We start from the raw sequence: 27,376 nt of genomic DNA on the forward strand, positions 1-27,376 counted from the left end.
GGGAACTTTGCAGAATGGACACTGTTTGCCACAACCAATCACTCTGTTGAAAAGCTCATTCTCTGGTTTTATGTGAAGCTGTGAGAGTTTTGTTTCAAACTGTGTGTTTTTAAACTTGACTGTAAGAGCTTCTGTCATTTCCTCCACACACTCTTTGAGCCAGTGAGCAAACTGTTCCTGGTCAGCATTGTTCAGAACCATGAAGGCATCAAGAGAATCCTGGGAAATTGCCAGTTTATCTCCAACTTCTTTGCAGATATTTTCAACAAATGTCCTCAGACTGTCAGTCTTTTCTGCTTTAGTCTTTTTAATGGCATAATTTATGTAATCAATGCAGGACTTAAGTTGTTTGTCCTGAAACCCACATAGAGTAGACCCAGACGAGAATGTCTTCTTTATTCTACCAGATATCCAGGATTTTACATAATCTTCATATGAGCGAATGTAACTCTTAAAGCTTTCGAAGTCACTTTTTGAAATCAGATCCAGTAAAACTGAATACTGGAAGGACATTCGTGTGCTGAACTCCTCTTTTGTCATCATTTTATCAACAATATCAAGACCAAGAGAACGATAGATGAAGTTTTCAACAGCAGGTTTCAGACATTGGTTGGTGAATTCTTCAGCTTTCTTCTGGCATTGATCTCTTTCTTGAAACACATCTTTGAAATCTGTGCAAAACTTTTCTTTGTGTTTCTGCAGACATCTGTAAGGATCATTGTCTTGGATAAAATCTTCATGAATTTTCTGAAACGTTCTGCTGCAGATCCACATATGTGTTGTTTCAGAGACACCTCAAACTCAATGTCTATATCAACATCAGCTTTGTTCAGCCTCTCATCAATGACGTGAAGAATCTCCTGGATAAAAGTGTCATAATTGATTTTTCTCCTAAGTTTGTTACTAATACAGTCAATGCAAGCAGACATTATGCTGTCAGCGAGTTATTGTTTTAACTTTAAAAGATTTGGCATGCTATACACGTGTATTATGTATTTCATTACTATTCTGGGTGCGTCCCTTTTCTGAAGGGACACACTGGTGAAGATATTTAAAATCTGGTATTCAGAAAAAGACAAGGTGTTCAGTGATTCAGTCCACATCTTAAGACATTTGTCAAGCTCTCTGTCAGTAATTTGGCTACTTTGCTGTAGTGGAGAGTTGATTTCATTGAGTTGATAACAATAAACATTTAATTTATACTAACACTCTTCTATTATTCATCTAATGTAGTAGCACATTTATAACAATTTTTAACAAGATAAATATTTTCAGACAAGATAATTTACAAACAAAAGTTAATAAAAATAGAATGGCAAAATGTTATAACTGATCAATGATTTAAAAAATAATAAGTAGCTCTATAGTAAATTAGGCCGAAGCTGTTTATTTTGTCTTTTGTGAAAGTGCAGAAACCAATGTGTGAATTAGAGGGAGTTCAAGAAAGGACAAAAATACTCTACATGCAAGAACCATGTAGATTTCTTGTAACTCATGTTTCACTTGAACATAATAATAATTATGTTCAATTATAATTTCACTTGATGTTGAATGACTTCTTGAGGCTTTCCTCTGCCTGTTCTTTTGTGATGTCCTTCCAAGCATCAGGAATGTCAGCAGGCTCTGCATCATATTCTTTAGCAAATTCCTTGTTGTACTTGGCCATCACATATTTCCAATAATCTGATGCCTCAAGGCTCACATCTGGAGGAATATTCCAGTTTGGGTAAATCTCTCTATATTTTTTGTAAGGATGCCATTCACCCTTTGTGGCTGTGCAGCAAAAACTCTTGTCACTGATAACAAGAGAAGTGCAGACATCAGTCATAAGTTTTCGTGACTCATCCCACCTGTATTGACCTAAACCCTCTGGTCGATGCAAAGAAGCAAAGTGTTGAGTGTGGTTTTCTCCACCTGCATCACAGGGAACTTTGCAGAATGGACACTGTTTGCCACAACCAATCACTCTGTTGAAAAGCTCATTCTCTGGTTTCATATGGAGAAGTGAGAGTTTTGTGTCAAACTTTGTGTCTTTAAACTTTTCTCTAAGAGCTTCTGTCATTTCCTCCACACACTTGTTGAGCCAGTGAGCAAACTGTTCCTGGTCAGACTTGTTCAGAACCATGAAGGCATCAAGAGCATCCTGGGAAATTACCAGTTTATCATCAAGTTCTTTGCAGATATTTTCAACAAATGTCCTCAGACTGTCAGTCTTTTCTGTGTTTGCCTTTTTAATGGCATCAATTATGTGGTCGATGCAGGACTTAAGATGTTTGTCCTCTAACTCACAAACTGTCAACCCAGAGGAGAAATACTCTTTAATTCTTATAGATGTCCATAAATGTACATAATATTCATATGAACAAATGTACATTCTAAAGCTTTCAAAGTCACTTTTTGAAATCAGATCCAATAAAATTGAATACTGGAAGGACATTCGTGTGCTGAACTCCTCTTTTGTCATCATTTTATCAACAATATCAACACCAAGAGAACGATAGATGAAGTTTTCAACAGCAGGTTTCAGACTTTGGTTTGTGAATTCTTCAGCTTTTTTCTGGCATTGGTCTCGTTTGTGGAAGACATCTTTGAAATCTGTGCAGAACCTTTCTTTGTTTTTCTGCAGACATTTATAAGGATCATTTTCTTGTATAAATTCTTCATGCATTTTCTGAAACTTTCTGGCTGCAGATCCACAGATGTGTTGTTTCAGAGACACTTCAAACTCAATGTCAGTGTCAACATCAGCTTTGTTCAGCCTCTTATCAATGATGTGAAGAATCTCCTGGATGTAAGTATCATGATAATTGGTTTTTCTCTTGACTTTGTCACTAATATGATCATCACAATCGGAAATAATCCTGTCAGCAATTTTTTGTCTTGTCTTTATTAGGCCTGTCCAGGTAAAAAGTCCAATAACAGCAGTTTTGACTGTTTCCTTCATTCCTATAGGTTGGTATATAAAAGGCTCCAGTCCACAGACTTTGAGGTTTTTGTTAGTCAGAAGTTCATATGCATGGCTTCCCTTGAGTGAAAGATTTGAACGCAACTGATGGGACACATTGGTGAAGATATTTGACGTCTGTTGTTCAGAGAAAGACAAGCTGTTCAGTGTTTCGAACCACATCTTATTAAATCTTTCATCAAGCTCTCTGTCCGTCATTTGAACTTTGTTTTTATGACATTCATCAATTAAAGCACAAACCGCTTTTTCAATTTTTTCTGTATAAGTTGCCCTGATTTTGTCGAGTTCTTTCAATCCCTTCTTAATGTCAGCTGCTGCTGTGATCTGGTTGAACACTGATCTTTCAGTTTGTCGTCGAAGACTCTTTATGCTGTTGGAGAAATCCTCTCTGTATCCTTCAACCAGATAAACATGACCTTCTGGCTGATCAAAGTATTTCTTCAGATTCTCAAGGATCTTTGTTTCCCACTTGGTCAGCTCTGTGATTGCTTCACTTTTCAACACAATGATGAATTCATTCATGTCAGATATTTCAGATGTTGCAGTAAATGAACCAAAATTGGAAATTCTTGTCTCTGCTGTGGTAACCCATTTGTACATTTCCTTTTTGAACTCCCACTCCCATTGGTTGTATTCTGTGCAGAGCCTCATGTAAGCATCAGCCACCAGGCTGTTTCTGAAGCTGAAGATGAAGTTTTCATGTTTTACTGCGTTCCAGAGGCTGATTATCCACTCTCTGAACTCCAAGATGTTATTAGAAGTTGACTCACACTTTCCCAGCTGTTGGATGATGTTTTTCTTTAGTTCATAGACAGTCTCACTGTATCCTGCATTGACTGGAGCCATTGGTGGGTTTCCATTCCAGAGTCCAGGAACGTAGCAGTTCCCAGTGTCTGGATTATACTCCATCACATCAGTGAAGCTCGTGTATTTTTCTTTCTTCTCCATTCTAGCTGCAGCCTGGGTCATCTCATTCAGCTGTTCTAACAGCAGCTTCCTGTCTCTCAGGTTCTTCTCATGAGCTGAAACATCAGAAACGTTCTGGTGAACAAACTGACATTGAGGCTTTTTGCCGACCTCCTTCATCCTGAGGAAAGCATGCACCACTATCTGCAGGATGTCTTTCATCTCTGTTGAATTCTCCATTGCAATATTGATAATGGTGATGTCACTCAGACCAACAACAAGTGTTGCCAGCTCATTGTCATGCTCATAGCTGTTGTCCAGCTGTGCTAGCTCTGGTGACTTTAAGCCTTCAGTGTCGATGATCATCATGAAGTCACAGTTGAGAACTTTCTTGAAGTCTTCATTGACTTTGATGAGCAGCATGAAGGCACCTCTAGTGCATCGACCACTGCTGACTGCAAACTGAACTCCAAACATGGTGTTAAGGAGAGTGGACTTCCCTGTGCTCTGAACTCCAAGAACTGTGACGACCAGGATCTTGTTCTTTGGAGACACCAAGTCATTGAGCTGAGAGAGAACATCACTCACCCATCTGAGAGGAATGTTGGAAGCATCTCCATCTACAAGCTCAAGAGGAAATCCATCCAGCAACAACTGAGCACAGAGTTTGGGCAGATGTTGCAGTTGTTGACGTGATGGATGTGTTTCTGGAAGGTAAAGAGAAGCTTCATAGATCTGACCCATTTCACGGAAGAAGTGCTCAACTCCCAGTGAGCTGCTGGAAAGTTGTTGGTCAATTTCTTTGATCTCCTGTTTGTTTTCAGAATCTTTGCATTTTTCCTTGTAAAGTTCCCTGAGGCCAGAAAGTTCTGTTCTAGACAAGTTGTCAAGGTTCATTCTCATCCATTTCAGAAAATAACACCTTTCTCTATGTGGGCTGGATATTGCATTAATGAAGCATGTCATTGCATTGGACATTGCAGAAACATTTTGCTTTTTCCTCAGTTCTTTTCTCTCGCTCTGAAGTTTGCTTTTGTAATTTTCAATGTTTTCAGAACCAACTTTTCGGAGACGAAATTCTTCCTTTTCTAAACAAGTCAGTTCCTTCCATATTTTATCTTGTAAAGGAAGTTGATCTTCTTTGTATTTCATGATGTCTTCAATCTCTGCAGTGATTTTATCAGCTTTCATCTTGCCAGCCTGGCACTCTGGAGAATCTTCATCAACTATGATTCCCAGTTCATGTGTGACATCAGCCATCTTCTTTACAGACATCTTCCTCTGTGGGTTATTAATTACATCACTGACTCTTTTCCTCAATTGTTTGACAAAATCTGCATTATTTGTCTGTTTTGATTTTATAATTATGTTGTTTCTTGTCAAGCCCAGATTGGTTGTTATTTTCTTCAGAACATATGGAGTAAGGCTCTTGCTCTGTTGGTTTCCTACTAAGAAGATCTGAGCTTTATGGTTTTTGTTCATCAGCAGTTCATACTCAGAGTCCAGCTGGTCAAAGAAAACAAAAACTGCAGCAGATGTCTGACATAAAAAGGAGAATTGAGTTTCAAATGAAGCAATGTCTCCACGAAGGTTAGCTATAGCAACTGGTTCACTGAAGATGTCCATGTTTTTGTTTCCACAGGGAAGGTACCAGGTCATTTCAGTCAGTCCATTGGATATTCTTCTCTGAATGTCTCCACACTCCATGTCACGGTGAACAAAGGTGTCATCTGGGTTGTTTAAAAGTTTATTGAGGATCTCTGATTTGGACAGAGAGCACTCACCCAGTCTCACAAATGAGATCATTGGAAGTTCAGAAAGAGCTATTCTTTCTTCTATGAAGCCTTTTGATTCTGAAAGATCTGAAGGTCTGTACTTCTTAACAATGTCTTTCATGGCCCACAGCATGAGGGTGCACTGCTGTGTATCACAGTTAGGAAGCAGCAGAGGAACAGAGAACTGACACATGGACATTTTTAGAGCTAATTCTTGACGAACAAACCCATCAGAACACAGGAAGAGAGCAGTGATTAAATCAAGAGGATTTAGAGAGTCACCCTCATTTGTACAAGCAAGCAGATCATCCAAATTGAACTCACCAGGGTCTAATTCATCATCTTGGTTAGACATAGAAACTGATTTTATCTTTCTAGCTGTTACATTCACCATCATCAGTTTCTTGAGAAAATGCCATGAAAGATCAGATTTAAACTTTGGAGGCTCATCATTGATGGTCTTCTCATTGATCTCCAGTATCTTGTTGAGTGACAGCTTCTCCCTGTAGAACTGATGCAATCCCAGATCCTCCAAAAATGTCTTCAGCTTGGTCCCTGTTTAAAATAAAGCCAAATATCTTACTTTAGTCAATAACCTTAAATCATTGTCTTTTAACTGTTAATGCCAATAATAAATGTTTTTCATTAAGTCCAAAAGGTACATGATGTGCCCTGCAAAATTATTTATATCCCTTATCTCTTAAAAAAATCACAGTCCAACCACAACTTTTCAAGTATAGACAAACCAACACAAAATAACACAATTCTGAAGTAGAACTAAAATAATAAATGTTTTTTAAATAATTCCTAAATTCATATAATTCATATGAGCAATTCATATTAACAGGCCCAGCGGCATAGGAGGACATTGTGGGGCATTGCCTGCCCACAGAGTCAGCCTTGTCCTCTCCTGAACTAGAAGCTGTTTATTTTTAATTTTACTTCAAAGGTGCCAACTTTCTATTATTCCCATCTTGATTTGAGACAGTAGGGGCTTCTACACATTTTTCAGCCATTACAACAATTTAATCAATAGTTAATATGTCGTAACGTGTTTTTCCGTTATGACACCTGTGCAACAGACACACACATGCAGTGCTGTGCAGTGTGTGTTAGAATCATGGCAGCAAACCAGCAAAAGCCACAGAACCTTGCACAGGTTTTCAAACTAACCATGAATAGTTCAGTAATGCTGTTGGATGCAGATAATGTTAGATAAATGATGACTAGCTAATGCCAATATATCACGTTATGCTTGTTAACAAGTATTGTCTACTAATTTTGTTATTAATGTTCAAAAGTGGCTAGTAGTGGTTACATTTACTTGAGAAACTTTCTAAGATAAAAAAGGTACTTATAAGAGTAGTTTTACTGAACTGCACGTTTTACTTTTACTTCAAATTCAAAAATACTATTAACCCCAAAGGGAAATTAAATGTTGTAGTAAGTCATTAATTCAGATTCTTCAAAGAGTTATTGAAGATCGTGATGGTTGTTGGCAGGAAAGAGTTTCTGCAACTGTCTGTGCTGCACTAAATTAGAAGAAGCCTTTGACTGAAGATGCTCTGCCTTCCCAAGACAGACTGATGAAGAGGATAGTCAGGATTGTCCATAATTTTCTTGATTTTATCTTCTTTGCATAATCATCTCTAGAGGTTGTACAGCTGTCCCCAGACCAGAACCAGCCTTCTTTATGACGCTGTTGAGCCTTTTTAGGTCCCTGGCTCTGATGCTGCTTCCCCAACAGATGATGGTAGAAGAGATGGTGCTCTCAACAACAGACTTATAAAGGATCTGCAGCATCTTGCTGCAAACCTTGAATGATCTTAGCTTCCTCAAGAAGTCCAGTCTGCTCTGTCCCCAATTATAGAGGCTTCACTATTGAATCTCAGTCCAGTCTGTCGTCAAGGAGAACACTGAGGTATTTATTTTGTTTTTCTCCCATGATGAAAATAGGGTTTGATCTGACTTTGTCTTTCCAGTAATCAACAATCATCTCCATTTTTTGCGTACATTCCAGAGGAGATAATTGTTCCCCTACCATGCCACAAAGTGGTCCACCACTTGAATAATATTATTATTGCTACTTTTACTTAAGTAGATTGATTTTGCATTTAAAGAAATGCACTCTACAGATTGGAAACATTCTTAGATTTCTGCAATATATAACCTGTGTATGCAAATTTGAGCCTATTTACTCAACATGTCGCTGTTTAAATTCTTATTGTTTATTTTGTACTAATAAACATGTTCATTTTATTTGAAAGGTTATATAAAAGTTTGTTTATGTATTTATGTTGATGTAAAAGCTAGTTTACACCTCCTGCCCCCAAAATAAGCCAATGCCCCCCCTGCTAAACTCCTCTGGAGCCAGGCTGTAGGTTAGGCATCTACCTCTTCTTTGTAACAGCTATTGCTGAAACAGTACAAAACAAACCAAATAACTATGTTAAAGTCTCATCAGGACTTATTGTTAATACAATACTTAAGCTGCCTCGGAATATTATATTACAAATATATAAGAGTATATTGTAGATCGACAAAACAAATCTGACGCTGAATATTTTTTCTGCTGTTCACCACACTCAAAAATGAGCATCAAAACGCCCTTTATTTTATGTGTTATTGTCTGTTACGCATGGCTGTGTATATATATATCAGTTTGGGTTCATTATGGATTATTTTGATTGCACATTTGAACACTTTCACATTTAGTTTTCACTCATGCACACCAAGCAAGTTTGGTTGTCCTCATACCAAACTGATTGTCAAAATTCATATTAGAAACTTTAAGTTTAATGTTAGTTTGTTCTAAATAAATGTGTTTTTCAGATACTCTTAAATATGGTGTGTGTTTCTTCTTGTTGTGACCTTTGAGCCCAGTCATAACAGAAGTGTGGTGTGATTTTATATTCAGCCCCTGAGTTGGTGTTTTATAAAGCATCTTTTGCTTCCTTCTGTGGTTTCAATTCATCCAGAGTTGATCTAATTTTTCAGTAAACATTCCTCTTGCACACACTCAGCCTTGCAGCCTATATTGTATTTTTCACTGAGAATAAATAATGATACCTACAAGGAATTAAAGTATTTTGTGAATATTTTGTTGACTCCCTTTGATTTTTCTTTACGTCACTCAGGATATCCAGTATTTCCACACTGACTAGATGATAGAATTAAAATAATAACCTATTTAAATACTAATCATTATATTTGAGGACTGTTAGAATCTATGTCTGTTTTGTGAGAGATGTCTGCAAGAAACTGTGGGAAGCGGCCCGCTGAGGAGTGAAGAGGAGGGTACCATGAACGAGACGTTCCAGCAGTGATGGCCTAGAGAAACTGCAAATTGGCATTCTTGTCTTATGAAATATGCTTTAGAAGATTGTATGAATGAGTTGTGTTCATGTGAGTGAATTTAGATCTAACATAAATTGGTCCTTCGAGAGCCGGAATCCAACAAGCCTGCGGTTTCCAACGGGAGGGACGGACATCAGAAGACTGTGGCCAGAATTACATTGCCAGTTTATCTGAAATACAAAGCTATGTGAGATTTTGATATTTTAAGTAACTAGTTACTCCAAATTGATAAAAGTAAATGAAAGTAATATTTCTAAACTAAAGTTTAGAACTTTTAATCTAGGATTAATTGATTGATGGTCATTAAAATTTATATTAAATTAGAGGATCTGAGGTTTTGGTTTAATTTCAGGATGGTCATTTTAAATAAGCAAGAAGAGATAACTGTGGCCATCTAATGGTGTTTTACCTTAATAAATTTGACAATATTCACAGGTAAATCTGTAACAAAATGCCCCTTTGCTAATAGATTTTCTATAAGCAAAACAACTGCAAGCTAACCTAGTAATTTGTAAGTGTGTAGCACACACAGCAGGTATCAATAAAGTCTTTAATGGAAATAGGTTAAGCTGATTTGAATAAGCAGAAGTGGCAGCATCAGCAGAAATAAAAGTGTTAGATATAGAGAAACAAACTATTATGCACAAAAAGATATTTAGAGACATACAACAGCAAAGGCCTGAATTGGAAAAATGATTGTGGATAAATAAAAGGGCAGCATTGAAATATCTATTTAAAGTAGTAGAAATTGTGATACATTAGCATGTAATGCATCATCAGGGTGTGTGTGTGGGGGTGGGGGGACGGATAATAAATTATGGATTTACCTTTTATATTACTTAATTAGACTACTGGAACTTATATGACATGTTCTGATCTGTGCTAAACATAACCCAGAGTGAAACAGGGAAACTTAAGACCAAGAAGAATAAAGTTTCCAGAACCTAAAAATCATTTTCAAGTGATTTATATGAATTTCATAGAACTAAATCAGAACGAAGGGAAAAATATTGTTTGGTTATAATAGATGGCTACTCTAAATGGATAGAGTTGTTCTCCACTAAAAGATGCTCTGACGGTGGCTAAAGCACTTTGCAAAGAGATAATTCCCAGATATGGTATACCTGAACCAATTTATAGTGATAATGGGGTACATGTGTTAACCAACTTGTAAAAAAAAAAAAAAAAAAAAGTTAATGAAGCAGTAAAATGACACCCAGGTGGGGTCCGAGATGAGGGATTATGATGATTTTTCTAATCTAGATTTTGTTTTGGTTTACATCCATTTAAAATGACTGTGAATAAAACTTACCAGTAAAAGGCCTAGAGAAGAAATGGGATATCTAGAAAATGTCTGGATTTGTTAAGTTATACATTAACATTATAATTAACCCAGAGCTAGTTCTTTTTGAAGAAATTGTATAGAATATTTTAGTTAAACAACTAATAATATTCAGTTTGTTCTATAAAGGTAATTTAGAGTGGGCTGTTAATTCACACTGATATTCACTGTTTGATTGATGTCAAATGTGATTTATCCAACTACATTGATATTTTGAACCTTTTTTGTTTTGTTTTTGGTTTTCTACTACAAGATCTGCTTAAAATAAAGCTGAGATAAAAGCAGAAGTAAAAAAGCTGATTTTAAAAGAAAATATAAACTTTGAACCATGTCAATAAGTTTGTGAATCTACAGGGTTTCTAAGTCTTCCATTTGTTGGTGGTGTACTATACATAAAATGTAGACAGAATGAATTACATCCACTATGATGTGCAGAAATTAGGAAACTAGACAGGCAGGTTGTAAGGCTGTGTATGACAAGTGTTGCTGTTACCTCTCATGGCATTCTAGAGCAGAATTGCCCTTGATACACTGCTGCCTAAGAAGAGGAAAAATAAATGTGTATACTGTTTGGTGAAACAGCTGCACATTTATCCCAACACAATAATACCCACAGTCAGTAGCCTAACGGAGGCAAGTGAGAGGCTTGTACCCTGGAATGGGAAAATGAAAATCCCATGTCCATGTGGGACTCGTGGATGGATGCCTTTGGAAATATCACACTCTAGTTTCCTCTGTTCCTGTTTTCCATTGCAGTATTTGCTGCTGTTCTTACTTTATGTGGATGTTGTTGTATTCCGTGTCTGCGTTGTTTGCTAAACAGATTGCAATTTCCCGTGGAAGACCGCAGAGCCCAAATGTACTCCTGTTAGGCTAACAATTGTTTTGTGACGCTGACGCTAATGATGATGATAACTACACTGTGAAGAATGTTTGCTTGTCTGAAATGTATCCTGAACAGTAAATGATTACATGTGTTTTACATAGCATTTTTTCTCTGAATGTACTAATGTTTGAGCTCTCAACTATGATCTTTCAGTTGAAAATCTAAAGAGAAGTGGTACGAGAATTTGGGTATCTATATATGTTATTCAGGGGGGAAATGATAGAATTAAAATAATAACCTATATAAATACTTAGACTTAGACTGACTTTATTGTCATTTTGCATGCACAGGGTGTATGCAGAACGAAATTTTGTTGCATACGGCTCAGGACAATGTTTGGAGGTTCCAATGTTGTGAGGTTACTGCAGAATAAAATAAAATACAGAATAAAATATGAATATAAAATATAAAGTGCAGGACTGACAGTAAAATGGAAGTTATTTAGCTATGTATATGTGCAAGGTATGAAGTAGAGACCAGATTTTGAGTGCAGTCCAGTTATGAGTTCAGCAGTCTGATGGCAAGTCGGAAAAAGCTGTTTCGGAAGCTGTTACTAATCATTATGTTTGAGGACTGTTAGAATCTACGGTATGTCTGTTTTGTGAGAGATGTCTGCAGGAAACTGTGGGAAGCGGCCTGCTGAGGCGTGAAGAGGAGGGTACCATGAACGAGACGTTCCAGCATTGATGGCCTAGAGAAACTGCAAACTGGCATTTTTATCTTATGAAATATGATTTTGAAGATTGTATGAATGAGTTGTGTTCATGTGAGTGTGCAGCTGTTTTTTGCTCCCCCTCCCTTCAGGGCTGCACATTGTCATGTAACTAGGGTGTTCCTAATTCTAATAAAAGCAGGGTAAGACTCAGTTGAAGCTTCAGAGCATAGGCAGAAATCTGTAACTGGGTTTCAGCTGTGTTCTCCCTGCAGGTAAAACTTAAGTTCTGACTCCAAACACTCCTGTCAAACAAATGTTAATAAATGCCCTGCCTTGTGACCAACTGATACAAACAAAGTGGTAATTCATGCTTTTACGTGAGACACACTACCCTCTATTAAAACGTCAAGTCATATTCAATATCTTAAATAATTTTAATATTAAATAATATAATGTTTTCTTCTATAGCTTCCATATTGTGTGCCACATTGACTAGAAATCAGTGTGCAATTCTTCTACTAAGCTGTATATATGAGGGACACACATTTTCATTCCATTTTAACTCATTTTTTATTTTTGTAACCTATTGTTTTAGTTTAAATTTAGTTTTTTTCTTCAGTAGCTTCTAGGTCATGTGACCTATTGAGTCAAAATCAGTGTGAAATTGTTCTACTAGACTTTAAAGTTTAAAAAAAAATGTAAACTTTAAAACGGGTCAATTTGACCCAGAACATAACAGGAGGGTAAATATGTGCAGACTATAATGAAATCTCAATACTATCAATGGATTCTAGAGAGAAATGTGCTGCTCAGTGTCAGACAGCTTGGTTCTCAGTTGCAGGTCTTGCAACAGGATAATGACCCAAAACACCAAAGAATGGCTAAGAGGAAAACATTGGACTATATTGAAGTGGCCTTCTGACCTAAATCTTATTGAGCATCTTTGTAAGGAGCTGAAACCTGCAGTCTGGAAAAGGCGCCTTCAAACCTGAGAGATCTGAACTCATGATCAGTGGACAAAAATACAGAGCTTTACGAAAGTATTCAGCTTCCTTGAACTTTTCAACCTTTTGTCACTTTTCAGGCTTCAAATATAAAGATCACATTTTTTTATTATTTTGTGAAGAATCAACAATGAGTGGGACACAATTGTGATGTGGAACGAAATTTATTGGATATTTTAAGCTTTTTTTAATAAATAAAAAACTGCAATGTGGGGAGTGCAATATTATTCAAACCCTTTACTTTCAGTGCAGGAAATTCACTCAAACGTTCAGTGAGGATCTCTGAATGATCCAATGTTGTCCTAAATGACTGATGATGATAAATAGAATCCACCTGTGTGTAATTAAGTCCCTGTATAAAAGCAACTGTTCTGTGATAGTCTCAGGGTTGTATTTAAAGCTCATCATTCAGCTTTTTGGACCTACCAAACCAGGTAGGTCCAAGATACTGTTGTGGAGAAGTTTAAAGTTGGATATTAATACAAAAAGATTTCCCAAGCTTTAAACATCTCAAGGAGCCCTGTGCAAGTGATCACGTTGAAATGGAAGGAGTATCAGACCACTGCAAATCCTCCAAGACCCGGCCGTCCCTCTAAACTTTCATCTCGAACAAGGAGAAAACTGATCAGAGATGCAGCCAAGAGGCCCATGATCACTCTGGATGAACTGCAGAGATCTGTAGCTGAGGTGGGAGTCTGTCCATAGGACAACAGTCAGAGGGTACACTGCACAAATCTGGCCTTTATTGGAAGAGTGGCAAGAAGAACACCATTTCTCAAATATAGCCATAAAAAGTCTTGTTTAGTTTGCAACAAGCTACCTGAGAGACGCACCAAACATGTGGAAGAAGATGTTCTGGTCAGATGAAACCTGTTGGATAAATTGTATTATTAGTAATTATCAAATATTTGTTGTATCATGTAGCCTTGTAGTTACAGCTACTCTCGGCAGCTGTTGCCCTGCAGGACTTCCTACAAGACAGAGGTGTTAATTGCTCCCAGCAGAGTTTAACAAGCCTGACAATAAACTCTGCTCTGTGCTGCTTTGTGATACAAAGCCGTTGCTTTGAAGCTATGCAACGTGTCTTTTTCCACACCATGCCTGGAGCAAGAAAGATTTAGAGTATAGATAACATGTGTCTAGAATAGTGAATGTTATTTAGCGCTGCAACCATATGATGAATGCTTTGACCCCACCCCATAGAGTTGCAGCGCCCCGTGTGGCAGGGATCCTAAAATCAATAAAATAGAGGAGCGGGAGATGTGTTTTTCAGAGCGGTTGGAGATTTGTAACTGAAAGCACATCTCTGTCTGCTCTCCTCGCGAGAAACAAAGAATCTAACTCTCTTGTCTTTCCTAAGTTTGTTTAATAGGTATTTAGACCTGACAAAACCAAAATCAAACCTTTTGGCCACAATGCAAAACAATATGTTTGGCGTAAAAGCAACACAGCTCATCACCCTGAACACATCATTCCCACTGTCAAACATGGTGGTGACAGCATCATGGTTTCACAAATTAACATATCCAGGTGTTAGAATGGCCAAGTCAAAGTCCAGACCTGAATCCAATTGAGAATCTGTGGAAAGAGTTAAAACCTGTTCTTCACAAGCTCTCTCCATCCAACCTCACTGAGCTCGAGCTGTTTTGCAATGAAGAATGGACAAGAATTTCAGTTTCTCGATGTGCAAAACTGATAGAGATCCCAAGCAACTTGTAGCTGTAATCACAGCAAAAGGTGGCGCTACAAAGTATTAATGCAAGGGGGCCGAATAATATTGCATTCCCCACTTTGCGGTTTTTTTATTTGTTAAAGTTTAAAAAGTTTAAAATCCATCCATCCGTTTTCTAACACCTTTGTACCTAGTGGGGTCAGAAGGAGTGCTGGTGCCTATCTCCATCAAATGTTTCAGGTGAGAGGCGGGGTCACCCTGGACAGGTCGCCAGTCTGTCGCAGGGCAACACAGAGACAGACAGGACAAGCAACCAAGCACACACACACTCACACCTAGGGAGAATTTAGAGAGACCAATTGACCTAACATTCATGTTTTTGGACTGTGGAAGGAAGCCAGAGTACATGGAGAGAACCCACCATGCACATGGAGAACATGCAAACTCCGTGCAGAAACAATCGAACCCAGGACCTTCTTGCTGTAAGGCAACAGTGCTACCAACTGCATCACTGTGAAGCCCTAAAGTTTAAAATATCTAATAAGTTTCATTCCACCTCACGACTGTGTCCAACTTGTTGATTCTTCACAAAATAATAAAAAATTTAGATCTTTATGTTTGAAGCCTGAAAAGCGGCAAAAGGTTGAAAAGTTCAAGGAGGTCGAATACTTTCACAAGGCTCTGTACCTGCTGAGAGGTGCAGAAATATAAATGATTTTTTATAGGAATCGTTTGATTGCAGTTATTGCCTCAAAACGTTGAGCAACATAAGCTAAAAGAACCATCATTATGTCCAGGCCTGTTTCATGAGTTTATCTTCTAAATTAAATAATTCTGTTGAGCACTCTGAGTTTATTCAGGCTTTCTTCATTTCAAAAAACTATAAACCTTGATTTCAAATTTTTCTAATGTGGACTCAAATTCAAAAATTTAAATGAAATCCATAGTTGATCCTAAAAATCCCCAAATTTTCCCTGATCACTGTATTTACATCTGAAATAACATAAACATACACACAGACAACATTGTTGGTATTCCTTTGTTAATATAATAAAAACCACAATGGTGACAGAAATAACTGGAATCTGACAAAGGAAATGATGAATAAAAATTGTATGAAATGAAGAAATGAATGTCAGACATTGTTTTTCAAACAATGTCTGATTTCATTTTCATTTTATTTTACTGACCTTCACCATCTGTACCATCCTTTGGCTTGTCATCAGACTCAGCAGATGTTGATGAAGGTTCCTCTCTTGTCTCTCCATTAAGAGTCTCAGATTCAGGAGGATTTAAGAGAGGATGGCTGATTACTGCAGAGGGAGAGTGTGTTAGCCTCTCAGAAGTGGAGGGGAGAGCACCTCGTACAATAACAATGTTTAATTCATAAATATAAATCTGAAAAATTCTAATTTTTACTGACATTAAGCCTCCCAAGTCAGTACTTTCATCAGGCATATTTTGCTGCATTTACAGCACAAAATATTTTAGGGTAAGCCTCCACCAGTTTTGTACATCCAGACTGTAATTTTTGCCAAAAATACAGAAATTAATTCACACTAAGAGATGACTAATTTATTACTTCCAGTTTCCTCAGCATTTATAATTCAACTCTTTCAGCTAATCTTAATTTTAAAAAGCCTTTATAAATCAAAGTTCATTTGCTTCCATTTTAATGTATGTTTGTTTACAGTTGGTTTTAAATATGTTGTACTCTTCTTTGACTTTTGTTTACTGTATTCACAAATGTGTGCAGGTTTTGCAGCAGACATACCTGATATTTCTGGTGGGCTTTCTTCTGGATTCTGACAGGTTCGATGCAGGGGTTTACATAATTTGAATAGGCTTATCAGTAGTAATGCGATGCAGACCATACAGATAGAGATGAGAGTCAAGTCGTCCATTTTACCATCAGGTGTTGGGAAGATACGCAGGTTAACTGCAGATTTTGTGCTCTACTGTCTCCACATGAATGGATCAGGCTGTGCGGGAAAAAAACAACAAATAAAAACTCAGCATTAATAACTTCCCTAATATTTATGTAATATTTATTGATGACCATTTGAATGTTGTGGTTTTTTTAGGTACTAACTGCCTGTAGAAAACCCATTAATCTTTATTAAAACGCTTAACGCCTAAATGACTTTCTAGACCCAACAAACCTCCCATTTAAGGTGTGTCGTCACCACCTTTCTTTAAAAGCTGATCATCTTCAATGCTAAGACGTCATAGAGGTCACTGCAAGGTTTAAAACATGTTAATGTCTTTCTGGCTTCTGACGTCTCTAAAATATTCTGACACCCTTTAAGACATTTTGGTGTATTATCGCTGCAGGGACATTCAAAGCTGCAGTAACCTTGATAAAAATGTATTTATTGCATATTTGTTAAAACTGTCAAACAAGCGACAGAAAATCTCTGGAAACATCAAAGTCCTCTGGCTCCCTCCAGTGGTCCTACTGCAGAAATGCACAGTCAGAAACCACCAATCAAATCCAGGAGGAAGATTTTAGCACTGTCAAGCTAGATGTCCGTGCGTTGCTCACACCCTTACCTTGCACAGTTTGTACTAAAGCTCAAGATTATTGTGTGATGCAGTCGTGCTAAAGGTGGAGAAACAATGTAACATTGCAGAAAAAATTCCAACTTCAAAGGTAGTCTCTCGGCCAAAATGGGAGACTTGACAGGTATGCTGATCACTAAAACTGATCACTTATATGTCACTTCGCAACCTGCCAGTGCAGCTTATCTCCTTTCCTTCACACTGCGCAAGCGCATGGCAACCAAATCCTAAGCAATGTGATGAGGAACTTCAACACTCAGAGTGAATGGGGAAGCGTGCTTGTTGTGACAAGAGAATACCTCAGGGGTGAAGTAGGTCAAAATGCATTAACACAACAAATCTAATATGACATTAAAAAACAAACATTTGATAAAGTGTATGGCTACATTGAGGCTCGATGCAGGAAAAAAAAGACAACCGGAGCGGCCAGACAAAAGGTAAAACAGCACACAACTACAAATATTCACCTGGAAGAGCATGATGGTCAGAAAGCTAAGCAAGTAACCCGAAAAATAATTTAAGTCAACGAGTTAGGATTGGTAGTAATATTTCACAGATGTAGCACCGTTTAAACTCCACCCAGCAGTGAACTCTCACACCGAACATCTGCTTCAAGCTGCAGAATGTAACTTAAGCAAAAAAGATTTTACATAAACTTTTGTTATGTCCTAACATTAAACAGATAATCTCTGAAATGAAAAATAAAAAAAATATTTCCTCTGCTCTTACTCAGCTAGGTCAGAAATAACCAATCAGAACCAGCATTAATCAGCTAGCCATGCTCTCAGGAAGTTTTGATTTAGTAATTTTGGATTGTTTATTTAGATGCAACCTGCATTTTACTTTGACAGAATTTAATATAGGCAGTGTTTTGAGATTGATTTGACTCATGCATAACTTGGGGCACTGTGAACATTACTGTCAAATATTATTTAACTGATTGCAGGTTTTTCAGTTGTCATTTTGACTGAGTGTCTGCTGTATTGTGCCTGCAAGTATTTTGCTTGTTTTGTTTAAATTAGGTAAATCAATCATTTTCTAAATGATTGATGAGGATGAATAGAATCCACCTGTCAAACCACTGTAGTAGCATTTAGACCTAAAGCGAAAAATTAACATCCAATCCAGGTGATCAGCATTGATCGGTGATCGTCCCTCATGGGTGATTATAATCGGCAGCAAAAACCTGATCGTAGCATCTCTAACATACATATAGATATATTTAAATAAAAAAAATGATATTCAGTAATATAAGTGAATCAACCTGCAAACGCATTACCATGTACCCCAACCAGAAACCCTGGATGAACCGAGACGTTCGTCTCCTGCTGCAGGCCCGCAACATCGCCTTCAGGTCAGGGAATGCACAGACTTACAGTGCAGCCAGGGCTGAGCTGAAGAAGGGAATCAAGAAGGCCAAACACCACTACAAAAGGAAGGTGGAGGATCATTTTTCTAACTCCAACCCCCGACGTATGTGGCAAGGCCTTCAGATTCTCACAGATTACAAGAACACCAATGCCACCCCCGCTTCTACTGATGTCTCCTTCCTCAACGAACTTAACAACTTCTATGCTCGTTTTGAGAGAGGGAATACGACAACTGCAACCAAAGCAGCTACCACCCCAGGCCAACAGCCACTGACTTTGCTCCCCACTGACGTAGGAGCGGCTCTGAGCAGGATTAAATCCCACAAGGCTGCGGGTCCTGATGGCATACCTGGACGTGTCCTCAGAACGTGCTTTGGGGAGCTGGCAGGGACATTTTCAACCTGTCCCTGGCCCACGCTGTGGTACCGACCTGCTTCAAGTCTGCCTCCATCGTCCCAATCCCCAAGAATCCCAACCCAACCAGACTCAATGACTACCGCCCGGTAGCCCTTACCCCCATCATTACCAAGTGCTTGGAGCAGCTGGTCCTAGCACACCTCAGATCCTGTCTCCCCCCCACACTAGACCCTCACCAATTTGCATACAGGCAGAACAGGAGCACAGAGGATGCAGTCTCTATAGTGCTGCACTCTGTCCTTTCTCACCTGGACAGTAAGAACACTAACGCCAGACTGCTGTTCTTAGATTTTAGTTCAGCATTCAACACTGTCATCCCATCACAACTCATTACCAAACTCACAGACCCCGGCATCAGTTCACTCATGTGTAACTGGTTGCTCGACTTCCTGACCAGTCGACCTCAACATGTCCGGCTGGACAACCACTTCTCATCCACCATCATCATAAACACCGGAGTGACACAAGGCTGTGTGATGAGTCCCTTCCTCTACTCCCTCTTCACCTACGACTGCAGACTTGTCCATGGCTCTAACGCCATCATCAAGTTCGCAGACGACACCACGGTGATCGGCCTCATCAGAGATAATGATGAGGCCGCTTACAGGGAGGAGGTAGACTGTCTGGCTGAGTGGTGCGACAAAAACAATCTGCAGCTGAACACCGAGAAGACCAAGGAGCTTATCGTGGACTTCAGGAGGAACACTGACCCACATCCACCCATCCACATTAAGGGGACAGTGGTGGAGCGTGTGGACACCTTTAAGTTCCTGGGAGTCCACATCTCCGAGGACCTGACTTGGACGACCAGCTGCTCCAAACTCATTAAGAAGGCGCATCAGCGCCTCTTCTTCATGAGGACCCTGAGGAAGAACCACCTGTCCTCAGAGATCCTCACGAACTTCTACCGCTGCACCATTGAGAGCATCCTCATCAACTGTATTACAGCTTGGTACGGGAACTGCTCTGTCTCCGACCGGCAGACGCTGTAGAGGGTGGTGAAAACTGCCCAGTATATCGCCGGGGCACCGCTCCCTGCCATCAGGAACATCTACAGGAAGCGGTGTTTGAAAAGGGCTGGGAAAATCACAAAGGACTCCACTCACCCAGCACACACACTCTTTTCCCTCCTGCCCTCTGGGAGGCGTTACAGAAGCCTACGGACCAGAACCACCAGGCACCGGAACAGCTTCTTTCCCACAGCTGTCACGCTTTTGAACGCCTCCTGACATAAAACATAAACTATAAGGACTGTACTATCCTCTCATACAACAATAACACATGGACTATCCTCACACACACACACATCACGGACTGTTTTCTTCACACACACATACAACCTGTAAATTTTATCTGCCATTATTTATCTTGTATCATTTCAATCTGGAGAGACGGAGAAAGAGAAGCGATTAAGAGAGTTTATTGACATGCATGAATTAAAGCCCCGGCAGAGGACATCGAGCTGTGATTGCGATAAGCTCGGACGAGCGTTCCCGACGCTGATAGGAACGTCATCCCCGGGACCCGACACTGGTGGTGGAGGTCGATGAAGGATGCATCCTAGAAGAGCTAGGAGAGTGGAGGTGGAGATGGGGTGGAGGTGGGATGAGCTCGGCTGGAAAGCGGAGGGGTCCTTGGATGAAGGTCCTTTTCAGCTGGGGCTTGAATGATGATAGGGCGTGACATGGCTTGGTCCGGCGTTGATTGGTCGAGGGTGATGCATGACGTGCGCTGATCGGTTGCTGAAGGTGTGGCTAGAGAGTCTTCCAGTTTGAATTTGCGCCTAGGCTTCATTTCAATCTGGAGAGACTCAGACAGAGAAAGAGAAGCGATTAAGAGAGTTTATTGACATGCATGAATTAAAGTCTATGGCGCTCGGGCCCCGGCAGAGGACATCGAGCTGTGATTGCGATAAGCTCGGACGAGCGTTCCCGACGCTGATAGGAACGTCATCCCCCAAAAGGAGGGCTGAAGCCGGGGCCGAGGCTAGGGATTAGCAAATGGCGATACAGAAAATGACGGGTTAGCGGACTCGGGTTTTGAAGTCCAAGGTTTGGAATCAAAATGGCACATGCGATTAAAGGTGAAGTGAGGCTGGTAGATGAAGGCCAGTCGGGGATGTTACGGGGCGAGGGATGATAAAATGCTGATGGATGAAGGCCAGCTGGGGATGTTACAGGGCGAGGGACGACAAAATGCTGGTGGATGAAGGCCAGCTTGGGATGTTACGGGGCTAGGGATGACAAAATACTGGTAGAAGGAGGCCAGCTTAGAATATTATGAGCGAAGGGTGATAATATGCTGGTAGATGATAGCCAGCCGGAGATGTATGGGGTGAGGGACTACGATTTCGGTAGATGAAAGCCAGCTGTGGCTGAGCGATGAAACTCTAGGTTAGAGACTGAAAGGTGAAGGGAAAAGATGAGGTAGTTAAAGGGGAGAAATGGGATAGGAAAAGGGGGAAAATAAATTAAATATAAGTTGGCAGTAAGAAGGAGACTGCCTGCAACTAAAATGGGGTGCTAGAACAGAAAGAACTCACAACTTTGGTGGTAAAAATACACGGGCGTCCGCTGAGATCACGCCGGGAAGAAACCTGGAAATAAGTATAAGCAGGACAAAAGGGGAAAATAGCATGACATTTGCTGGAGAGGGGCGTGCTGAAGACAACCACCACCAGTGAATTGCGCAGTGCTTACCTAGGCACTGAGAGAACGTTGGGCTGCGAGTACGGAATGGAGGTCCGGGCGTATATAGGAGGCGTAGGCTGAGGATGACCATCGACAGAGCTGCTGAAGAGACGTTGAGGGAATTCCCTGTGCAGCTGCGGATGTGGCTGCCCCTATTCTAAAGGAGTGCCCTGAGAAATGACTGGGAGGGAGGTGGATGGCGGCTAAGAGAAGTCGAAGATGCTTGAGAAACCAGGTGGAGGTCATGGGAGAGCCTTCAGGGGTAAGGAATAATGGTTCGGAAGGAAAACTTATCTTACGCCTTAATAGTATTTAAATTGTATTAAAGCAGAATTTAAAGTGTAGTAAGTGTACTTTCACGTACTTTTTTTGGAGCAACTTAAGTTACACTTGGTATACTTTAGGTATATTGCTTTTTATGTAATATAAACATGATTGATTAGTATATTTTGAGTGCACTATTTTTGTGATTGAATTACATTTAAAATATATTGAATTACATTTAAAATATATTTAGAATGTATTTTCAGTATGACTTTTCCTCTCCTACTCCCTCCCTGCCCTGCTTGCTCTGTTTTTGTCTTGTCTTTTTCTATATTTTTGGAGCCTTTCTTTGCAAATCTACAAATTATGGATCTGGTCAATTGGTCTCTCAATGCAATTGATCAAATTTTCTTGACGGGAAGACTGGGCACAGGAGAGCCCTGTTGTCCTGCGGGGACACACCCGGCCGGACACAACCTGGATTTATTCATGATAACAGCAGCCTTTTCTCCTGCCTTTTACAACATGGTGCCACCCAAAGTTGGCACATTTAATGGACTTCTAATCCAACTTTTAAAGAAACTTCTCATTAAAAGTGTCATTATTTACTGAACATACTAACATGACACCTGTTCCTAATAATAATTTTTTTTTTTACTTTATTCATCCCAGCAGGGAAATTATTTTGCAGTTACAGCACACGACAGGAGCTGTGTCTGCAGGCAGCCAGCTGAGCCGGCGCCATTTTGTGAAGGAGGACATGCGGCAGAGGTCGTCGGGGCCGGGAGTCGAACCCGCGACGTCCGCGGGTCTAAGGCCTCCAAACGTGGGGCGTGCTAACCCGCTGCGCCACCACAGCACGCCCCAATAGGTGTTATGTCATGTTTATGACAGTGTCACACTAATATATAAAATATGTAATGCCAATATACTTAAAATGCATTCTAATCTAAATATATTTTAAATGTAATTCAATCACAAAAATAGTACACTCAAAATATACTAATTGTGAACGTTTATATTACATAAAAAGCAATATACGTAAAGTATACTAAGTGTAACTTAAGTTGTTCCAAAAAAGTACATAAAAGTACATTTTAAATTGTTCTTTAATACAATTTAAATGCTATTAAAATACAATAAGCACAAAATTAGTTGTTCCAAAATGTCACACTTTAAGTTAACTAATCCTAAGTGAACTTGAAGTATACACATGATTGCTTAAGACTTAAGTATGCTTAAGTATACTAAAATTATACTAGTATACTAAAATTTAACATTTTAGTAAGATGTCTGTCTTAGTATATTTGTTTTTCACCAGGATGGTTTTGCTCGTACAAATGAGACAAAGTCTTGTGGAGAGAAATGTTGAGGTCACAAACGTAGGTCCTACATAAGTTGTATTTGGCTCTCTCCCACTTCGCTCTTCTTTTTTTTCATGTGGGAAGGATCAAGATGGACTTCACTGTTTTTTTTGTCTGCTGGTTTTGCCATGTATGCTTTACCAAATTCCTGGTTGTACTTGGCCATCACATATTTCCAGTAGTCTGATGCCTCCAGGCTGACATCTGGACGAATGTCCCAGTGTGGGTAGATTTCCTTATAGTTTTTGTAAAGGTGCCATTCATCCTTTGTGGCACTGCAACAAAAAATCTTTCCACTGACAACCAGAGAAGAGCAGATGTCAGTCATAAGCTGCTCTGTTCCCTCCCATCTATGCTCACCCAAGCCCTGTGGACGATGCAATGAAGCAAAATGTTCAGTGTGTAATTTTCCTCCTGCATCACAGGGTACGGCACAGAATGGACACTGCTGGCCACAACCAATCACTCTGTTGAAAAGCTCAACATGGGGTTTTACATGGAGATGACTGAGTTTGGTTTCAAAGGGTCTGTTCTGAATATCTGTCCTCAGAGCTTCTGCCATGTCCTTCACAGACACTGTGAGCCAGTGAGCGAACTGTTTCTGATCAGCATTGTTTAGGACCAGGAAGGCACCAAGAGCATTCTGGGAAATCACCAGTTTGTCACCAAGTTCTTTGCAGATCTCTTCAACAAATGTCTTCAGGCTGTCAGTTGCTATGGCCTTTTTGATGGCACCATTGATGCTGCTAATACTCGACTGCAGATGTCTGTCTTCAATTTCACCTAGAATAGACCCATCAGAAAAATGCTTCTTTATTCTGTCAGATATCTGGGATTTTAAATAATCTTCATAGGAACAGATGTAGTAAATGTTATAGCATAGACCAGCCAAGGCGTAATAATCAACAACAGGAATTAAGTTAATTATTGATATTTATTATTAAATACATGAAGGATTCCCGCTAGCTTTATCCGTTCGTTGTCAACCCAACATGGGGATCACACCAAACAGAATGTAAATATTCAGGGAAGTGCCACAAAATAAACAAAAAACAAAATGAATGGAAAAGTGGTCAGCCCGCCCTCACAAGTACTACAAGCAAAAAACGAGCCTAACTGGGCGGACTAACAAAAAGAAAAAAAAAACAAACGCTAAAAAGGACAGCAGGAGGCAGTGCAAAAACTGTGAAACAAAAACACAAAAATTACTAAATGCATATTAAATCATTTTAATCAAATCAACCTAAAACACATTAAAACACTGCCTACCTGCATTGCATAAATCAACACTTCCAAATCAAATCTTGGTGTATCCAATCTGGTGCAACCCTAGCAAATAAAACAATATATAAACACACAATTCATTCAGCTTAAAAAGACCAATGTATAAAACCTACCTGCGGTGTCGAACACCCACGCCCAGGTAACGCTACCAGCCGAACACCATCAACAATGCAGTCCTGTATAAAAACACCACATCAGCACAACTTACCTAAAAGAATCACTTTAAAACAATTTCCCCCAACCTACCACAGCCAGCAAACAGCGTGGGCCCAACACACAGCTGGTCTAACACATGGAAAATTGACACCTGGCCACCACCCTTCCAGCTTCCCTTTTATGGAGGCACAGGCTGGAGAGAGTGCGACATCTAATGGTGCCACCTGTTACATAAAGGTAAAGTTCAAAATCATTCCTTGAAACAAGATCCATTAAAACAGAATATTGAAAAGACATTCGTGTGCTGAACTCTTCTCCTGTCAGCATTTCATCGATTATGTTGAGGCCCAAGGAATGATAGATGAAATCTTCCACAGCAGGTTTCAGACACTGATTAGTGAATTCTTCAGCTTTCTTCTGGCATTGGTCTCGTTTACAGAACACATCTTTGAAACCTGTACAAAATTTGTTTTTCTTTTTCTGCAAACATTTATAAGGATCTTTTTCTTGTATAAAGTCTTCATGCATCTTCTGAAACTCCCTGGCTGCAGATCCACATATGTGTTGTTTCAGAGACACCTCAAACTCTATGTCAGTGTCAACCTTAGCATTGCTCAGCTTCTCATCAATGATGTGAAGAATCTCCTGGATGTAAGTGTCGTGATAATTAGTTTTTCTCTTGATTTTATCACTAATACAATCATTGCAGGAGGATATGATGCTGTCAGCGGTTTCTTGCCTGGCCTTTATAGAATCTGTCGAGTTCCACCATCCTGTTAGTTTGTGTTTGATTTTTTCTCTCCGTCCTTTGGGTTTGTATGTAAAAGGCTCCAGTCCACAGTCTTTGAGGTTTTTGTTACTCAGCAGTTCACATGCATGGCTTCCCTTAGGAGAAAGATTTGTTTGTAACTGATGGGACACACTTGTGAAGACATTTGAAGTCTGCTGTTCGGAGAAGGCCAAGGTTCTCAGTGTTTCAGTCCACATCTTATCAAATTTTTCATCAAGCTCTCTGTCAGTCATTTTAACTTTTTTCTTACGACATTTATCAATTAAAGCACAAACTACTTTCTCAATTTTTTCTGTATAAGTGGCCCTGATTTTGTCGAGTTCTTTCAATCCCTCTTTAATGTCAGCTGTTGTTGTGATCTGGTTGAACACTGATCTTTCAGTTTGTCGTCGAAGACTCTTTATGCTGTTGGAGAAATCCTCTCTGTATCCTTCAACCAGATAAACATGACCTTCTGGCTGTTCAAAGTATTTCTTCAGATTCTCAAGAATCTTTGTCTCCCACTTGGTCAGCTCTGTGATTGCTTCACTTTTCAACTCGGTCATGAATTCATTCATGTCAGATAGTTTAGATTTTGCAGCAAATGAACCAAAATTGGAAATTCTTGTTTCTGCTGTGGTAACCCATTTGTACATTTCCTTTTTGAACTCCCACTCCCATTGGTTGTACTCTGTGCAGAGCCTCATGTAAGCATCAGCCACCAGGCTGTTTCTGAAGCTGAAGATGAAGTTTTCATGTTTTACTGCGTTCCACAGGCTGGTTATCCACTCTGTGAACTCCAAGATGTTATTAGAAGTTGACTCACACTTTCCCAGCTGTTGGATGATGTTTTTCTTGAGTTCATAGGCAGTCTCACTGTATCCTGCATTGACTGGAGCCATTGGTGGGTTTCCATTCCAGAGTCCAGGAATGTAGCAGTTCCCAGTGTCTGGATTATACTCCATCACATCAGTGAAGCTCTTGTTTTCCTCTTTCTTCTCCATTTTAGCTGCAGCCTGGGTCATCTCATTCAGCTGTTCTAACAGCAGCTCCCTGTCTCTCAGGTTCTTCTCATGAGCTGAAACATCAGAAACATTCTGGTGAACAAACTGACATTGAGGCTTTTTGCCGACCTCCTTCATCCTGAGGAAAGCATGCACCACTATCTGCAGGATGTCTTTCATCTCTGTTGAATTCTCCATTGCAAAATTGATAATGGTGATGTCACTCAGACCAACAACAAGTGTTGCCAGCTCATTGTCATGCTCATGGCTGTTGTCCAGCTGTGCTAGCTCTGGTGACTTTAAGCCTTCAGTGTCGATGATCATCATGAAGTCACAGTTGAGAACTTTCTTGAAGTCTTCATTGACTTTGATGAGCAGCATGAAGGCACCTCTAGTGCATCGACCACTGCTGACTGCAAACTGAACTCCAAACATGGTGTTAAGGAGAGTGGACTTCCCTGTGCTCTGAACTCCAAGAACTGTGACGACCAGGATCTTGTTCTTTGGAGACACCAAGTCATTGAGCTGAGAGAGAACATCACTCACCCATCCGAGAGGAATGTTGGAAGCATCTCCATCTACAAGCTCAAGAGGAAATCCATCCAGCAACAACTGAGCACAGAGTTTGGGCAGATGTTGCAGTTGTTGACGTGATGGATCTGTTTCTGGAAGGTAAAGAGAAGCTTCATAGATCTGACCCATTTCACGGAAGAACTGCTCAACTCCCAGTGAGCTGCTGGAAAGTTGTTGGTCAATTTCTTTGATCTCTTGTTTGTTTTCAGAATCTTTGCATTTTTCCTTGTAAAGCTCCCTAAGGCCAGAAAGTTCTGTTCTAGACAAGTTGTCCAGGTTCATTCTCATCCATTTCAGAAAGTAACACCTTTCTCTATGTGGGCTGGATATTGCACTAATGAAGCATGACATTACACTTGAC

General features: G+C 39.7%; 2 protein-coding genes across 2 annotated transcripts; both read right to left on the reverse strand.

Annotated features, from left to right (window-relative positions):
- Positions 1-1,860: 1,860 nt before the first annotated feature.
- LOC111610911 (up-regulator of cell proliferation-like) lies at positions 1,861-21,692 on the reverse strand. Its single transcript, XM_023345985.1, has 3 exons — positions 21,611-21,692; positions 3,206-6,201; positions 1,861-1,914 (listed from the first exon to the last, which is right to left on the reverse strand). The coding sequence occupies exons 1-3, from the start codon at positions 21,690-21,692 to the stop codon at positions 1,861-1,863; spliced, it is 3,132 nt and encodes a 1,043-aa protein (XP_023201753.1).
- A 3,863-nt stretch (positions 21,693-25,555) lies between these two features.
- On the reverse strand, positions 25,556-27,366 carry LOC111610912 (interferon-induced very large GTPase 1-like). The gene is made up of 2 exons (XM_023345986.1): positions 25,710-27,366; positions 25,556-25,614 (listed from the first exon to the last, which is right to left on the reverse strand). Exons 1-2 carry the CDS (start codon positions 27,364-27,366, stop codon positions 25,556-25,558), a joined length of 1,716 nt encoding a protein of 571 aa, XP_023201754.1.
- Between the last annotated feature and the right edge of the window lie 10 nt (positions 27,367-27,376).

This window comes from Xiphophorus maculatus, chromosome 14 (assembly GCF_002775205.1).
Source record: "Xiphophorus maculatus strain JP 163 A chromosome 14, X_maculatus-5.0-male, whole genome shotgun sequence".
Taxonomy (NCBI): Eukaryota; Metazoa; Chordata; class Actinopteri; order Cyprinodontiformes; family Poeciliidae; genus Xiphophorus; species Xiphophorus maculatus.

Bases quoted from the DNA above. Each gene is read 5' to 3' on its own strand.
- LOC111610911 (XM_023345985.1), bottom strand. From the start codon at position 21,692: ATGGTCATCCTCAGCCTACGCCTCCTATATACGCCCGGACCTCCATTC. The intron at 6,202-21,610 runs GTAAGCACTGCG...TATTTTAAACAG, and splicing joins AACGTTCTCTCAGTGCCTAG to GGACCAAGCTGAAGACATTT. The intron at 1,915-3,205 runs GTTTGTGCTTTA...CCTGTGATGCAG, and splicing joins CAGAAAAAATTGAAAAAGCG to GTGGAGAAAACCACACTCAA.
- LOC111610912 (XM_023345986.1), bottom strand. From the start codon at position 27,366: ATGTCATGCTTCATTAGTGCAATATCCAGCCCACATAGAGAAAGGTGT. The intron at 25,615-25,709 runs GTAAGAAAAAAG...TTCTCCGAACAG, and splicing joins TGCTTTAATTGATAAATGTC to CAGACTTCAAATGTCTTCAC.